Source organism: Myotis yumanensis, unplaced genomic scaffold, assembly GCF_028538775.1.
Source record: "Myotis yumanensis isolate MYYU_CA2020_CCGP unplaced genomic scaffold, mMyoYum1.0.hap1 SCAF_1, whole genome shotgun sequence".
In the NCBI taxonomy this organism is placed as follows: Eukaryota; Metazoa; Chordata; class Mammalia; order Chiroptera; family Vespertilionidae; genus Myotis; species Myotis yumanensis.
The window spans coordinates 55,480,083-55,497,115 of NW_027223752.1; the positions used below are offsets into that span (position 1 = coordinate 55,480,083).

Here is a 17,033-nt window from a genome sequence, read left to right on the forward strand (position 1 = left end):
ATCCTGTCCAACCATTACTGTCTGTCCCGGAATGTTTATAGTAGAAGTAGGCAGTTTCTGCCCTGGAAGGCGTTTGGCCTAAATTGAAGAGCTATAAATGTAAATCAGAAATTGTATCAAAATTACTTTCTGTTTGTCCTCCTAATAGGGCTTATCATGGATCATTCCAAGTGGAAGAACAGGGTTGCCATGAACTCTGGGCTGAGTGTCCCGAGACCCCATTTGCAGTCTGGACTTGGCAGCTAAGTGGCATGACAATAATGTCTTTTGGCCTTGCTATCGCTTTTGATTCCCAGGAGTGAAATGATGCTCAACTGGAAAGTAAAAATGAATGTTAAGATAGATGGGAGAGCCGGGCTGGTGTGGCTCAGTGGCTGGGCATTGACCCATGAACTAGGAGGTCGCTGTTTGATTCCCAGTTAGGGCGTGTGCTGGGTTGTGGGCTCTATCCCCAGTAGGGGGCCTGCAGGAGGCAGCCAATCCATGATTCTTTATCATTGATTTTTCCATCTCTCCCTCCCACTTCCTCTCTCTCTAATATCAACTGAAACATTTTTTTTAAAAGGTAGGTGGGAGATTAAAACACAAAAGCATTAAGACTAGGAGAAAGAGCTGCATGAGTGAGTGTGGAAGGAGGGAATCCAAAGGCGCAGGCATTCTTAGCGTTAACATTTCTGTTTGTTTGAGTCCAGTGTTTGCGCAGTCACACAAAACCATGTTTGCTTAGTGTTGCCCCTGTGGCCTGTGGAAGCAAAGCCGCAGAGAAGAAAAGCGAGAGAAACTGCGCAGCACCAAGTGAGGGAGCTGCCTAAGTGGCTGTGAAAAACAGACAATTGTGAAAAAAGGAGCGGAGGAACCTCCTTTGTTGGAAATCCAGGTCCGAAGCCCCGGCCCCACCCAGCCCGAGAAGGCCTGCCAGGAGGACTCGCGGAGCTGCCTGGTGCTCGGGGGGCTGAGTCGGGGGCCCCACAGGCTGGGAGCGCAGAGCAGAGCTCTCCCAGGGAAAAGGCGCCTCCCGGGGGCGGGAGGGACTGGGATCCCGGCTCCCGGCTTCTGCACCCCCTCCCACGCCCCCCGTCCCGGCTCTGGCCTCCGAGTCTTGGCAGGGCGGGAGCCGCAGGCTCGCCCTCCCCGCTCCTCCCGGGAACTGCTGGCCAGAGGTTAAGCTAACATGTTTGCAGACGGTAACGGGGAGCTGGATGCCAAGGGCCCCAGCTCAGGGGAATCACGACTTAAGTTTCTTGGAACAACTTTTCCTTCCATTGCATTGACGCCAAAAAAGAAAAAAGTTGCTTAACTAAGCTCAGAGTCTACTAAAGTCTTGTGAATTTATTAATCAAAACCAGGGCCGAGGACGCCGCGTGGCGCTCGAGAACTGGAATGGGGAAGGGGGGAAGACCATGGCCGTCGAGGAAGCCTCCGGGGCGCCTGGCTGGAGGGCAGGGCCATGGCGGGGGGCGCTCGGGCGCAGCGCGGGGAGCGTTCCAGGGCGAGGCTGCCCTCCTGGCGGGCGGGTCGGGGAGGGTGAGTCAGCCTGGCTCCGGGTGGGAGCGGACGGGGAACGGGGAGGCGGGGCGGGGCGGGGCAGGCGGGCGGGGCGGACCTCGCCTGCAGAGTGAGGATGTGGCGGCTATAAATGCCCCACCCAGGCCAGACGGCCGCGCTCGGCATCTGGGGACACTCACAGCTCTCGGCGCCCGGCCCAGGTAAGCGGGGCGCGCCCAGCCCGTCCGCTATGGCCCGAGGCCCGCAGCACTAGCGGGGCGCGGAGAGGCCGGGAAGAGACGGCCTTGCAGAGAGGCTCGGGCGACGGGGACCTTGTAGGCCATCCGGCGGAGGGGCTGGGGGACGGTCCGCACGGGGTTTCTGCGGAGAGCGGGGCGCAGTGGCCAGGGGGTCCGGGCTGGAGTGAGGGGCCGGGTGTGCCCTGGCGTTGGGGGTACGGGCAGAGGGACCGGGTCGTGCATTCACCCCCGAAGGCTCTCAGGAAGCCCGGGGAGGCAGCGCAGGGGAGGGGTGCGAGGGAGGCCCCGCGTTCCGGGCAAGGTGGGGGTTAGGGTGTGGCCGCCCGGGGAGCCGCAGGTCCCAGCGGAGCAGTCAGCGGGGCATTTACCTCCGCGTTTAATGGAAGCTGTCCGGCCATCTAGAAAGTAGTCCCCCTCTGTTCCAAGTTACTTTACTTGAAACAAACGCGCATTTGTGGAACTTGAACCGACCAGCGGGAGGGAAGCCGTGGGGGCAGGATGAGGGGTGGGAATTTCTAGTAGCAAACCCCTCTCCCCAATAAAACAAAGCAAAATGAAAAGAAAAAAACCTCAGCTCATTCTCCTTTGTCTAGATTATTCTGTAAGAGAGGCAGCTTCTGATTTCCGTAGATTTGGAGCGTTTCCCACTTGGCTGACCACTTTTGAGTCAGGGAGGAAGTGTCCCCGGGGTTCTGTGGGGAGGGGTGTCACCATGATGCCACAGTGAGTCAGGGACTAAGTACAGAAAAGGGTGGGGCCCCTGGGCCTCTCCTGCAGCCCTGTGGGGTGGGTCCCGCCTGGTGTGGGGGGCTGGATTCCACCACCTGGCTGTTGAGAACCTGGGAGATGAACATCAATTTTCTTATCTATGAATGTGGTTTAAGGATATCCATTTTTACCTCCACTCACATGAGGTTATTGAACATTCCAAAAAAAAATGTTCATTCAAAAATAAATATGTAAAGCATACCGAAAACATTGTGTCATACAATTCTAGAGCGCCATTTTTGTGTTAGGATTTGTCATTTTGAAGCTATGGGTATTCCGAATTGGTGTGTAAAAGAGCAGTGTCCTTAAGGGTGCACGTTGGGTCTTTACCAAGCACTTTTAAGTTCTGGAGTCCAGGAATCGGGCCCCTGCGTTCAGACGGATGCTGTTCAGAAGTGTGTGCTACTGTGCCTGCCTACAACTTGGAGGTTTGAAACACGGGATGCACCTTCCCACTGACACAATGTCAGGGGAGGCGCCTTGGTTCCCAGGGTAGCTCAGAAACACCTGCTTAAGTGCACGGACAGTACATGCCTGCTGTGGGTGGGGGGGGGGGGGAGGAGGTGGGGGGGGTGGGGGTGGAAAGGTGAGGGAGGATATGTGTAGGAAGAATAAACCACGGAAATATTTTTTCTGGAACTTTTATTAGTTTTAAGGTTGACACAGATTAAATTACCTTAATTTGAAAAATATGTCTTTGCCCCCCCCCCCTCCACTTTTCTCTGCCTTCCTCCTGCCTCCTTCGAGACCCTCTTTCTTGATTGACATCTGATCAAAGTCATCCAGGCCTATCCACTTCTGCATCCCCCCTCCTTCCCATTCCATTGGCCTTAACACCCAGCTAGAGATTAGAGATTAATATTCAGTATTGGGAGTGGTTGGTGATCCTAATCTTCAACACCCCAGGGGAGTTGTGTTATGAAAAAAACACACAACAAACCCACAAGAAAACCTCGTTACCCAAACACACCTGTAATTCATAGAAGTGGAGGCTATGGAATCAAGGAGCCACGTAACATTCAGGCATTGTGAAGAAGGATTTTAGTTGAGGCCAAGTTCGGAATGGTGTCCCCTGTGGCCAGTGGTGTGAAGACATTCCCGCTTAGCAATTTCCTCCCCTCTCCTAAGTCCCTTTGTTCTCTAAAAGCTTCAAGGGTTTCTCCAGAAGGATCCAGCATCTGCAGTAGAAGGGTGTGCCCATCAATATACATTTTTTCAGTTGGGGGTTTATGATTTAGAGACCGCTTGGATTTTGTAATTTCCTGCAGTGCCAAGTGGCCTGCCTGGGGTAATGCCCAGGAAATATTGCTGACTCACTGGCTTTGATCAGGAGCTTGGTCTTGGGTTGGCGTCTCAATCTTTAAGATCCTGTGTCTGAGCTATTAAACTACTTCATTGATTGTCTTTAGGCCAGTAGACCTGGCCATTAGTTTCCTGACTAATTTCTAATTTAAGTAGTTTTGCTGGCAAGATAGACATCTTTCTGTACTTGCTATTGATTTTGAGGTTTGTAGGCTCTTCCTGCACCATTGGCAGTAGGCTCGGGCACTAACACCCTGTCCTGGGCCTTTGTTCTCCCTCTTGGCTTGTGCAGGCTCTGGGCCTATGGAGGCATTTTTCATTAATTGAGCGTGGGTGTGTCACAAAGGAGTCCCGGGCTCTGCTGGGCTGCTTTCAACATCATTGGTTCCACAATACTTACTAACCACTGCTCTGTTCTGTTCACAGTTATAGGCATTGGAGACACAGCAGTGAACCAAACAGACAGAAAAATAGACAAAGTAAGTGCATTGTACAGGCAGTAATTGGATTTTGAATGTTCTGTATCCCCAAATCGGTTAGTTTCCAAGTTGACTGGGGCTCCTTGCCCCTTTATTCCAGCTGCTCCACAGATCTGAGCATCACATTTAACCTCAGGGAAACTGTTCTGAAAGTTATTGTGGTTTAACCTGTCTCTTGGATTTGATTGTGAGAATCTGATAGAATTGGAATGTTTTGATTGAAATAGAATGCTTTTTTTAAAATATGGGAATCCACCCTCATTTTCCCTGGTGCCACACCCTATTCTAGTTTTAGGCTAACTCAGAGGAAATTCCAGTCCTTAAAAAAAAAATTATTTCCGCCCATTCTCTGTCTGGTATATTTGTCCTTCTCCTATTGCCAGAGGCAGTCCCCATCTCCTTTGTTGGGGAGCAGGTCAGCAGGAGGAGACAGCAGATACCCAGGCTTCAGAGATTACCTCCGGATCTCCTTTTCAGGGTACAACCTGAAGCTTTTCAACCACCTGAGCTCCATCTTGTCAGAGGTCAATAAGCATCCACATAGCCAATCCCAGGCTGCTGTGGGAAGTCCTGACTTCCAGGAGTGGCGGTGACGGGGATCCTTGCCCTTTGTCTCCTTGCCACGCCCAGTCTACACCCGCACAGCGCACGGGAAATCAGAGGCCCGAGGCCTCTCCGGATCCTTTCTCCTTCCCACCTCCTTCCTTTCCTTTCCTGCCATAGGAGATGTGGGTTCCATGTCCACGTGGACCAGTGGACAGAGCTAGGAGAGGTGGGGTGCAGAGCTGGGCTGGGAATGGGCTGCATTTTATGAGGAGAAAGAAGTTGCCAGGCTTTGGCAAAGATTTGCATGGAAGCTGGGAATTGAAGCCTCCAGCTCTGAATGAGTGGAGCTGGAAACCCATTGGAGATAGTCTGTGGGAGGCAAAGAAAATTGAGGAAGGTGGGTACATTGGAAAAGAAGAGGGAAGAAAAAAAAGACAGAATAAGTTAAGACCCGGTGTGTGTGGATCCTCCAAAAATGTGGCTGAACGCCTAGTGTGTGCTGGGCTAGGCACTGTGCTCAGACCCATGAGGAAATGTATGAGTAAGACAGAAACCCTGTGGGCGGATGGAATGGAAGCTCGCCTATAGACACTCGGCTCTGAAATTTCAGACACACTGGAGAGCCACAGCCCAGAGCAGGAAGAGGTGCAGGAGAAAAGGTAACAGTATTCTTTTGTGTCCTGAGGTCTTATGAGGATGTTAGCAGATCATGATTGAGAGAGCACAGTGGAGGGAACTTGGAGGACCTGGGCCTAGAGCAGTGGTTCTCAACCTTGGCTGCACATTAGAATCACTTGGGAATCTTTAAAATCCTGATTTCTGGGCCTCATCCTCCGGAAATTCTGTTTCTTTGTTACTAATGTTGTGGCCTCACCCCATAACAAAGAAACAGAATTTCCGGAGGATGAGGCCTAGAAATCAGGATTTTAAAAAGATTCCCAGGTGATTCTAATGTGCAGCCAAAGTTGAGAACCACTGGCCTAGAGGTAGCAGGACAGCGCTAAGTGTGTTTGGAGAACGATACCATTGGCATTCGATTTCAATGCTGGTGTGTGTGCATGTCTGTGTATGTATGTGTGTGTGTGTGTGCATGCACTCTCGTGTATGCTTGGGTGTAAGAGATATTTATGAATCAGTCGGAAAGTCCAGAGTGCGGAAGATCTTGAAGGCGGAGTTTAGACTTTCTGTTGGCCCCATTGGAAATACAACATGCAGGCCATAAAACACTGAAATGGAGCTGTCGTTGTGAAGGCCTTGATTTCTGAGCTCTGAGAGTGCTTCCTGTCAACTGACCTCATTCTTCCTGCTGGTCTCTTTCCACCCACTCCATTCCTTATCAGGAGGCTGAGTAGGAGAGGCTCTGAGATCAGGAGGCTGCAACCTGCCTGTAGGTAGCAAACAAATATTGACTCAGATCCAGCAACAAAAGGGACAAGCAGGCGCAAGTGGTGCCCGGTCCTTCCCGCCCAGTACTATCAAGGCTGGAGGGCCGAATTCCAGGATTTCTGGAGAATGACTTGGCCCTGTGACTCAGGCTTAATCAAGACCATAAAACCAAGGAGAAAAATGTGTGCTTTCAGGAAGTTTCTGTTAAATAAAAATGCTTGGGGGAGGGGTGGAGAGTGGAGTACAGCGGCACTCCCTGCCCACCCCCACGAATGGGTTCTCCCGCCCCCCCCCCCCCCCCCCCCCCCGCCGTTCCTTTAAAATTGTGGCTGTTCCTTTAGACCCAGCATTTTGCACAGTAAGGGCTTTGGTGGGGAAGCCCAAACCTCCACACTCCCCACCCCCACACCCACCCCCGTGCATTTTTTTGGTTTAGAAATTCTCTTTTGTGTCATCCAGTCCCTGATTGATTCAGCATGGTTGCTAGGGCTGTGTTTTGTGGTTACGCATCAACACTCCACCGTGAAACTATAAAGTGGGTGTGTCAGCGAAACTGTTGGATGGTTGTCAGGTTTGCTCTGCAGACCAGCCCTGTTGCAACATGTTTTTGTTTGTTTGTTTGTTTGTTTGTAGGAATTCATATTTGGTCTTTCTGGAGCTAACTCTTAATTCATTTCCTATAACTTGTTTTTACTATCTCAGTGTTTACTTTTAGGCTTACTCTTTTTTGTTTGTTTCCACTTGTTTGCAAACTGTTACTTTTCTTTTGTGGGGAGAAGGTAAAGCCGTTTCATTGTAACTGTTTTTTTGTTCTAACTCTGTTTAAAGTGAAACAATAATGTACAAAACAATCTGTCGGGTTTTAAAAAAGGACAGACCCTTTAAATTATCTTTAAGCTAGACCTCATGCTAACTGTAAATCATTTGGTTTTTGACAGTGTTTCATTAATGTCTAGCTTTTCACTCCAGTAAGAGCTACTTTAGTCAGGCAGTTAACAGTCTCCTTTATTAATATTTACAAGGTAGAGGAGTCCGCTCTGTTCCCTGCATTAGGGTGGAGTTGAGTGAGTCTGTTCTTACCCCAGTGGCGAATAATTTCAAACCAGTTTGAAGCGGGTGTGGCTTTTCAGTAAGTCTATTTTCTTAAAGGAAAAACTTTCCCTGATAAAGGTGCTAATGATCTTGTCTGATAGCCCAGCCCTTCTCTGGGAATGGAAGGTACTGGTATGTAGAGATTCTCACCAACAGATTGAATTTGCTGATTTTTTTTTCTTTTTTGCAAGTCGAAACCAGTTGGGGATCCGGGTGTGGTGGAGTGCTGGGAGGAGAGCTGCAGACTGCCCTGTGGAGCCGTGTGCAGAAAGGCGGGGTTCTGCTGTCAGTGCGCTGGTGAATTGTACTGTGCTCAGGAGTTGGTGGGAACGGAATCGCCTCCTGGCGCATAGACTTGATTTTATTCTCATTTAGAACAACAGGTGCACTAAGGCAGAGCTATTGTTTTCACAAGTGCTGTGAACAGAGACTATGCGTATTGGGAACGAATCATGTTGGCTTTCTGGCCCTCCAGTGTTCCCAAGCTTCCACGTGTACCATTCAGAAATGTGTATTTAGGGCCCCGCGAGGACCCACAATAGACATGGCTGGTTTAAGCCTGTCTTCTTGTTCTTCTGACACCCAGGGACATTCCCGTCCATCTGCCAGGCTCTCCCCACGTTTCTCCAGCTCAAATCTTTCACTACCTCACCCTTTAGGCCAGAGGTTCTCAACCTGTGGGTTGCGACCCCTTTGGCAGTCAAACGACCCTTTCACAGGGGTCGCCTAAGACCATCCTGCATATCAGATATTTAAATTACGATTCATAACAGTAGCAACATTACATTTATGAAGTAGCAACGAAAATAATTTTATGGTTGGGTCACAACATGAGGAACTGTATTTAAAGGGCCAGAAGGTTGAGAACCACTGCTCTAGGCTCTCAGGTGACCTCACTCCTATTGCTTTTATCATCCTCTTGGTGTCTTCATCCCTTAGAACAGTGATGGCGAACCTATTACACGCGTGTCAGAGGTGAAACGCGAACTCATTTTTTTGGTTGATTTTTCTTTGTTAAATGGCATTTAAATATATAAAATAAATACCAAAAATATAAGTATTTGTTTTACTATGGCTGTAAATATCAAAAAATTTCTATATGTGACAGGGCACCAGAGTTAAGTTAGGGTTTTTTCAAAATGCTGACATGCCGAGCTCAAAAGGTTTGCCGTCACTGCCTTAGAATGAAGAACAGCTGTGGTGAAGTTGAAAGGGCAAAGACCTAAGAGTCAGAGAGCCTGGGATCGGCCTTGTCTCCCTACTCATCAGCCAGGTGACCTGGCTAATCTAATCTCTCAGGTGTCTCACTGGGGCGAGGAGGGAAGAGAGCAGACGGCCCTGCAGGGTGGGGTCTGCATTTCATCGTTGGTTGTCAGTGCGCTGGTGAATTTTACTGTGTGGGCGAGTGTGTACTCAGCCTTAATGCTGTGCGGGCGAGTGTGTACTCGTTAGGACTCTGTTCATAGATTATTTGAATGTTCCCAGTGTTTGTAACCTACAGTAACACTACCAAGACTGTCTTTTCCCGCTTTCAAGAGTAGCAGCACACTAACACGGTCTCATTAATCAACGGTACTATATTAAGCTAATGTTTTAACAAACACGAGTGGGAAAGCCAACTCTTTCTTCTAGAGACCAATCAATCATCCACGGAATGACTTGGCTTTGCCAGGGGAATTGGATGCGATAAAGAAACAGGGGCCATAGTTTATTTCTACGGTGAAGATAAAGTTTGCCATGAAGCTTGCAGGAAATAGGAAATAGTTACATGGATGCAAAAGACATGCATGTAATAGCCAGTTTCATGGACATTACTTTGTGGTTATTGACATATTTGCTTTTTCTGCAGAATGATTATAAATAATATACATATAAATGGTTAATTATGCAAAATAGCAGCTCATTGTTTCAAAACGTTTATTTAGCACCTAGTGTGTGCAAAGACACCCTTAAATCTGTGGGGAAGCAGACTCTGGGGGAGACGAGGTAAAGCATATTGCCGGCTGCACTGAATTGGACTTCAGCATTTGCCGTTTGAATACTTGGTACGTGGCAGGAACTCAGGACACTTGTGGTCAGTGGATGACTCTATCGGCATCAGTAAGTGCTCCTGGCACTGAAAGGAGGGAGAGAGCACTGTGGAATGGGGGCTGCAGCTGCCCCGCTAGAGCAGAAGCCAGAGCAGCGGCGGCCTGAGGAATGGGCAGGCTCTCTAACTAGAGCAGCTGAGGGTAAGGCCATGGGGGGGGGACAGGCATCGAGGCGCCGTGGATTAAAGGAGCACAGTGTGTCTGCTGAGAAGCAAGTCCACTTTTGCTGGGGAATGGACAGAGGGCGCTGAGGCTGGGTTCCCGTGCCAATCTTTTTTTTTTCATTTTAGGTTTTTAATGAAAGTTGTATATACTATTACTTTATTCCTGCATCTTCTCAATTTTTTTTTCCTTGTATTTGCCTTTTTCTTTCCTACTTGGTGAGATTTGGTTTTACATCCAAGGACCTTTTTGTGGTCTTTGTCCAGCTTCAGTCTGGTGATGACCACCTCGCTGGGGCAAATGCCCACATGCGCAGTTGCACCCTTAGCTTCCTCCCACTGCACTCATTCAGTGTCAGTGACGCATTTCTTCCTGTAAACCTGCGCTACTTTGCCAATTTGCTGCCCTTTGTCATGTCCTCGGACAACCTGAACGTCATCATCCTTTCGGGTGGGCATGCATGGAACACTGTACTTCTCAGCTCTTGGGAAAGAGAAGATGTAATCTTCCCGCTGGCACTGCTACGGTGGCCGCAAAAGGGACCCGTATGAATCTTTGAGGGCTAAGCTGAGCTAGAGTGAGAGGCCGCCATTGAAGGATGGACCTGAATGGGTAGTGGCACGGAGGGCTGATCCGAGGGAAGGGCAGCACAGCTTGTGCACAGTAAAACAGGAAGGGAGTTGTGGGGCTTTTAAACATCCCTGTTTTCTGTCTCTCCTCAGTGTGTCGTGACTGGGAAGAGAGTGGACCTAAGTGGAGAGTGTATACCAGCCTGCCTTTGATTTGTACAGTCCTGAGGGGGCCCCAGGCAGAACATGGCTAAGCAGCTGCCTGCAAAGCCAGGGCTCCATAAAAATGCACTGTGCCTTTGTGGTGGAGATTTCTTAAACAATAGAGCCAACGGGAGGTGCCTGGTTTAATGAATAAATGGGATTTAGTCCCCACTTCCCTGTAAGCAGAAGCAGCTCTGTTTGCATCTCTGACTTAATGGTTCCCGGTGTGTTTGGCATTTTTATTTCTTAGGTGTATACAGTGGGGACTGGACTTCTGCAAGGCAGGTGGCAGGAGCCGACCCGTCGCTGTAGACCTAGTCTGCTTCTGGGGGAGCCCCGGGGGAGATAGCCAAGGCTGGCCCGAGAGATGCAGTGTCCTGGGGGTTTTCTCTCTGCTTTGGTGATTCTTAGGCGGAAGGATACTGATGGGACCCTGTGGAACATTTCTTGGCCCAAGTTGGAATTGGAGATTTCTTGAGCAGACCCAAACTCGTTTGTCTTACGAGGAATCTCAAACTTGGTCTTTAACTGACCCAGCCACTCCAAAGGTTTTGGGGCAGGATTGGACCATGGCACTGCAGGACCCTCCAATGCTGTCCAGTAGAAATAGCATGTGGGCATATGCTAGTATAATTTTTCCGGTAGACACAATAAAGAAAAAGTAAACGAAATAGGTAAAATGGCCTAATTGTCGCTCAGTGGTTGAGTGCTGACCTATGAACCAGGAGGTCACTGTTCCATTCCCGGCCAGGGCACATGCTGGGGTTGTGGGCTCAATCCCCAGTAGGGGACATGCAGGAGGCAGCTGATCAATGATTCCTACCTTTGATGTTTCTAGCTCTCTCCCTCTCTTTTCCTCTCTTAAATCCATAAAAATATATTTAAAAAAAGAAATAGGTAAAATGGAATTTAAATTGTTTTTTTTTATTTAACCCAGTATACCCACCACTTCATAACTATAATATCTAATCAATGTAAATTATTGAGAGATTGTTACATTCTTTTCCTCATACCGCATCTCCCGAAGCTGGTGTGCACTCGACGCTTATATCACCTCTCCCTTTGCACTGGACACTTGCCAAGTGCTTGGCAGCCACAGGTGGCTGGTGGCTACTGATTGGAAAGTCCACCTACAGAGCAAGACCTTTTGAGAAGAGGAAGAAAAAGGAGACTTTCTTTTTCAGGGCAGTGTAAGGTTCCCAGAAAAACTGAGTGGAAAGTCAGAGCTCCCATATATTCCCAGCCTCACACATGCGCAACCTCCCCACTACCAACAGCCCCGCCTGAGGGGTGCATTGGCTACCGCTGATGAGCCTGCACTGACACATCACTACCGGTCACAGTCCAGAGTTCACCTGAGGGCTCATTCTTGGAGCTGCACATTCGATGGGTGTGGACAGGAATATGATGATGTGTACCCACCATTCCCGTGACACACACAATAGTTGTATGGCCCTAAAATCCTCTTTGCTCTGCCTATACATCCCTCCTTCCTTCCCCTCTAATCTCTGACTGCTGCTGATCCTTTTATTGTCTCCATAGTGTTGCTTTTTCCAAAATGTCATAGAGTTGGAATCATATCATATGTAGCCTTTTCAGATTGGTTTCTCTTGCTTAATAATATGCATTTAAGGTTCCTCCATGCCTGTTCCTAGGTTGATAGCTCCTCTTTTTTCAGTCCTGAATATTACTTATTGTCTGCATGTGCCACAGTTTATTTATAGAGGAAGACTTTTTGCAAATCAGGATTATACCCCAGCTCTGGGATATTTGGGGGGTGGGTGTCTGAGAGTTATGGGAGTGGGAGGGAGTAGAATAGCTGTGCTTTTCTTTTTTGCTGTGCTTAAAAATTGTCTGTGAGATTCAGAAGAGAGAGGAGTGGTCTAGGAGCGAGACTGGGATGAAAACCTTGCAGAAGCCCAGCCGGCGTGGCTCAGTGGTTGAGCGTCCACCTATGAACCAGCAGGTCACGGTTCGGTTCCAGGTCAGGGCATATGCCTGTGTTTCGGGCTTGATCCCCAGTGTGGGGCCTGTAGGAAGTAGCTTATCAATGATTCTCTCTCATCATTGGTGTTTTTATCTCTTTCTCCCTCTTCTGTCCTCTCTGGAATCAATTAAAAAATATTTTTTTAAAAAGAAAACCTTGTAGAAATATACCCATAACCGCAAATAATGGAGAATCCCCTCCTTTTTCATTCCCTCGCCTCCACCCCACAGGGAGCCTGGAATTGGCTTAGTTCAAAGCCTTCTGATAAGTTAGCAAGTGTCTATGTCAGTACTCCCTCAAGCCAGTTTTATGAAAATATTTAGACTAAGCAAACTGTTGGAAGAGAATAGAAAGCTGAATTTGCATGGACACAATTTCCTTGGTCAAAGAATATTAAGAAGAAAAAAAAATACCAAAGCAGGAGATGCTGCAATCCAGATGTCATTCCCACTATTTCGGATGCAGCTCTGCTCTATTTCCTTTATTTGGGGGATGCTGCTGCCTTGGCTCAGTTGAGATAAATTTAATGCCCGCCAAGCACTTTTTATTGGCAGGGGTTGGCGTATCGATTCCGAGAATTGTGTGATTGCAAAGCTGGAAAGCAATCCATCAGACGATAGTGGCATAGCTCCCAGTAAATGTATTAACTGGAAGATGACTTCATTTCAGCCATTTTGAATGTTAAATGCAAGGATCAGTCTTTTATGGAATGAGATAATGCCAGAAAATCTACCCACTGTCTTTCTCATTAACAGCTTGATATCTCCTAAGCATCGGTGAGCTAAGAAAGTCATTAGGGATCGTAGTAAAGGCTTCCCTTTAGGAAGGGGTCAGCCTAGAAATGCTACTGATTTCAGTCCACACCCGTAGCTTTCAGGTCCCTTTCAATAGGTCAAATTACTGGTGGGAAATAACAGAGTTGTGGCTGGTGTGACAAGCTTATCACTTTGTGCGAGAAGTGGGAGACTCAGTGTTATCCTGTTGGAACAAGTTGCATTAGCCTAGGGGGGCATTTTGGTTTCGGGTTCACAAATCCGTCTCCCCAGGGTCTGTTCACACAGGGCAAGGCGGGGACTGGCCAACTCAGCAGCCCATCCCAAACCTCAGCAAACCTTCGCCAAGCTTTAATTTTCCCAATCATGAGATGGAAATTGCATATATTGGTAAAAATTACTCTAATATCCTCAGATGAAATGGTCCGAGAAGTAGAGATTAGTGTAATGAATCGCTGTGCTTCGGGGAAGGAAAGACTCTTCCTAAAGACTTCTTGTTGTATTTTTTTTTCCAGCTTCTTTCAAAATGTCTACTGTTCACGAAATTCTGTGCAAGCTCAGCTTGGAGGGGGAGGTAAGTATATCATTTTCACTTGGTGTCATGTTTGCAAATTGTACATCTCTCTGGATAATGCTATTCCCTTTTCTTGTGCAACTAAGAAAATGGGATAATATTTAGACAATCACTCCCCCTCCTGGTTCTCCGTTCTCCCCCAATCCATTGGTTGCTTCCCCAGTGAGGGAGGCAATCAATCTATGTGTCTCTCTCATGTCAATGCCTCTTTCTCTCTCTCTCTCCCCCTCTCCCTCCCCCTCTCCCTCCCCTCCTCCCTCTCCCCCTCCCCTTCTCCCTCTCCTCCTCCATCCCTCCTCCTATCCCTTCCTTCTACTCTTTCTAAAAATCACTGGAGAAAATATCCTCGGGTGAGGATTAACAACAACAAAAAAGATCCTGAGGGTTCGGGACTTGTAAGTGTCCAGGAAGTTATTCCACACAAGAACTTACTTCTTTAAAAAAAATTATTTTAGTACCTGGGAAAGCTTTTCTCCTAAAAAGCTAGGATGTTTGTTCTTTTTTTTTGTTTAAAAAAATTAAATAATGAGCCTACTGTGATTCATCATGTTTCCTTTTTGCTTTGGCTATCACAGAGCTCAGAATTATTTTTAATTGTCTTTCCCAGGAAATATGTGAACCTATAATTCTGGTGCATTTGCTTCTCTGTTTTATATTAAAATTTGTCACACTACATGTGAGATTATATCATTGGGATCAAGTAGAATATAAATTATGAAAATGTAACATATCTAAGAACATCATACATCTTTTTTAAAAATATATATATTTTATTGATTTTTTTACAGAGAGGAAGGGAGAGGGATAGAGAGTTAGAAACATAGATAAGAGAGAAACATTGATCAGCTGCCTCCTGCACACTCCCACTGGGTATGTGCCTGCAACCAAGGTACATGCCCTTGACCAGAATCGATCCTGGGACCCTTGAGTCCGCAGGCGGATGCTCTATCCACTGAGCCAAACCGGCTAGGGCCGTCTTACATCTTTTAGGTCATCTTAACTGAAATGGCTTTTACAAAAACTCAGCTGTGAGTAACACCGGTTGTAGGCATGTCTTGGGAGAATTTTCATGATATGCTCTCAATTAAATTAAAGTACCAAGAAGCGCTCACCGTGGGTCGACCGCAGCTTGGAGCATGTGGGTACAGAACCCTCTATTGTCTGTGGTGCTTGACATCAAAGTGTTCAGATGGACGGTGTCCATGCAAGCACAGGTGTTACGGTGTGGAGAGCCTATACGTACTTCTAATCTTTCCTTTTGGAACTGGTGCCCACTGCTGTTGGCGACAGTACAAGCTGCATGTTGAGGTCCAGGCAGGTCCAGGAGCTGAGTGATTTCTTTCTTTAGTGGACCCGATCATTATATTGTCTTTAGAATCAGGCTTCCTGACAGGGCTTTTCGAGCAGCCTCTGAGGTCGCTGCACTCCAGTGTGATGCGTTTCTCTGTCTGGGGAGATGGGCCTGCAGTAGAAAATGCCATGTTTTCTCTAGCGTTTTGAGGGAGGATCACTTTTGCCTCAATAATTTGATTTTCAGATGTGTGGATTTACAGGTAACAGGTTTAGTTATCCATTTAATTTTGTTTCCATGGACACTATAAAATTATGCCAAACGTTGCCCTTCTCATGTTTGGGTGTAGGATGAGAGAGCACTGTGTAACAGAAGCCACACATGTTGTGGCTCAGTGACCAGACCATCTGCTTTGCAAATCATGGATGGTACTGCCATTACATAGGGAGATATTTTTCCTTTGATTTCCACCCACACTTTGCAGCCACCATGGCAGAGAGAGCTTTTCAAAAGAGCACGTTGTTCTTACCTTTCCCTGAGTGTGTGCTCGGTTCCCATTGAGTTCATCTTACTGGAAAGTTTAAGGCGTGAAGTGAGGTGGAAAACACCTGGGTAGCTCATTGTGTTCCTGAGTTATACATATGAACTGGACTTCCTGCTTGGCCAGGAGAGTTACAGGCGCACTGTGAGATGTTGTGTCCAGTTCTGAACTTAGATTTCTGGCTTGTCCTGGGACACACATTCAAGAGGATGGACTCTTGGTTGCTTCCCTGTAGAAGCTCCCTGCTAACACAACCAAGTGGTGGGAGAGGGAGCTGGTGCCCATAACGTAATGTCTGTGGGTGGAGAGGTCAGTCAGGGCGCCTTAGTCTCTCCCTCTTTCCAGGAACCGAGCCAACACAGAGTCGCATATTATGATGGGTTTTATGTACTGGGGGAGGCGGGGGTGGTTCAGGATGGGGAACCCTGGCACTGAAAGTGGGACAATTGTGGGTGGCTGTGCCGGCCATCAGCCAACCAAAACCACATTGTCTGTCCTCTTGTCTGTCCTTTGTGCTGGGGGTGGGGGGGGGGGGGGGGGCAGAGGAGCAGGGAGGAGGAGAGCTGCAGGAGCTTCAAGGGGAGGCGAGCTGACCCTGTGGGAAGGAGCAGGTTGTTGCCCTCACCTCGGTCTCAGGTGGGGTGGGGTTGGTCCATCCCATCAGGAAGGCTGATGGGCTTTGAAAAACATTGCGACCATACCCTCTTCCTTTGAAATTTTTTCAAAGCCCATTACCCCACGTAGCTCAGTGATTGTCATTTACTTATGAACCAGGAGGTCACGGTTCGATTCCTGGTCAGGGCACATGCCCAGGTTGTGGGCTCAATCCCCAGTAGGGGTCATGCAGGAGGCAGCTGATCAATGATTCTCTCTCATCATTGATGTTTCTCTCTCTCTCTCACTCTCTCTCTCTTCTCTCCCTCTCTCTCTCTTCTCTCTCACTCTCTCTCTCTTCTCTCTCTCTCTCTCTCTTCCCCCTTTCCTTTCCTCTCTCCCTGAAATCAATAAAAATAAAATTTAAAAAAAGATGGCTGTTTAAAAAAAAAGGCAATAAGGAAAAAAAATACTAGTTAGAGTGGTAGGCAGGGAAAGATAGTGATAATACAGCAGAGGGAGGGGACAGAGAGGAGAGGGGAGAGCAGGAGGAACTGGGCCCACATGAAGGAGGATGTAGCCACGTGGCCTGACCACTTTGGTGTCACAGTGGTGGCCCAAGGTGGGGGAGCTTCCTCACTTTAAGAGGCAAGCAGGCCGGCGTTTTGCATTTGCTTTTAAACGCATCATGAGCTCAGCCAACAGGCCCAAGTGGAAATTCGTGGGCCTGTCACAAAAACTTGGCAGAACACACTTGCTATTCAGGCATTTTCACATTCTCTGTTTGTTTTGATTTGTTGCCAGCCTAATGTGAATGCTCTTTCAAACCTTCCCAAATCCACAGGTGCTTTCGAATGCCCAGCTTTGTGTTGCCTGCTTTTGGGCGTGCACTAAAGTAAGAAAAGTGGACATATAGACAGCACATTCTAA

The 17,033-nt window shown here is 47.9% G+C and overlaps 1 protein-coding gene across 2 annotated transcripts in view; it reads left to right on the forward strand.

Annotated features, from left to right (window-relative positions):
* The first annotated feature begins 1,611 nt into the window (after nt 1-1,611).
* Nucleotides 1,612-17,033, forward strand: part of ANXA2 (annexin A2) — a 43,861-nt gene continuing 28,439 nt past the window's right edge. The window contains exons 1-3 of one of the 2 annotated variants that reach the window (XM_070421646.1): nt 1,612-1,706; nt 4,242-4,294; nt 13,619-13,677. In XM_070421646.1, coding sequence (XP_070277747.1) covers nt 13,630-13,677 — 48 coding nt within the window. In that variant the 5' untranslated portion in view covers nt 1,612-1,706; nt 4,242-4,294; nt 13,619-13,629. The remainder of the gene's footprint in view (nt 1,707-4,241; nt 4,295-13,618; nt 13,678-17,033) is intronic. The other variant, XM_070421645.1, reaches the window with a different exon arrangement.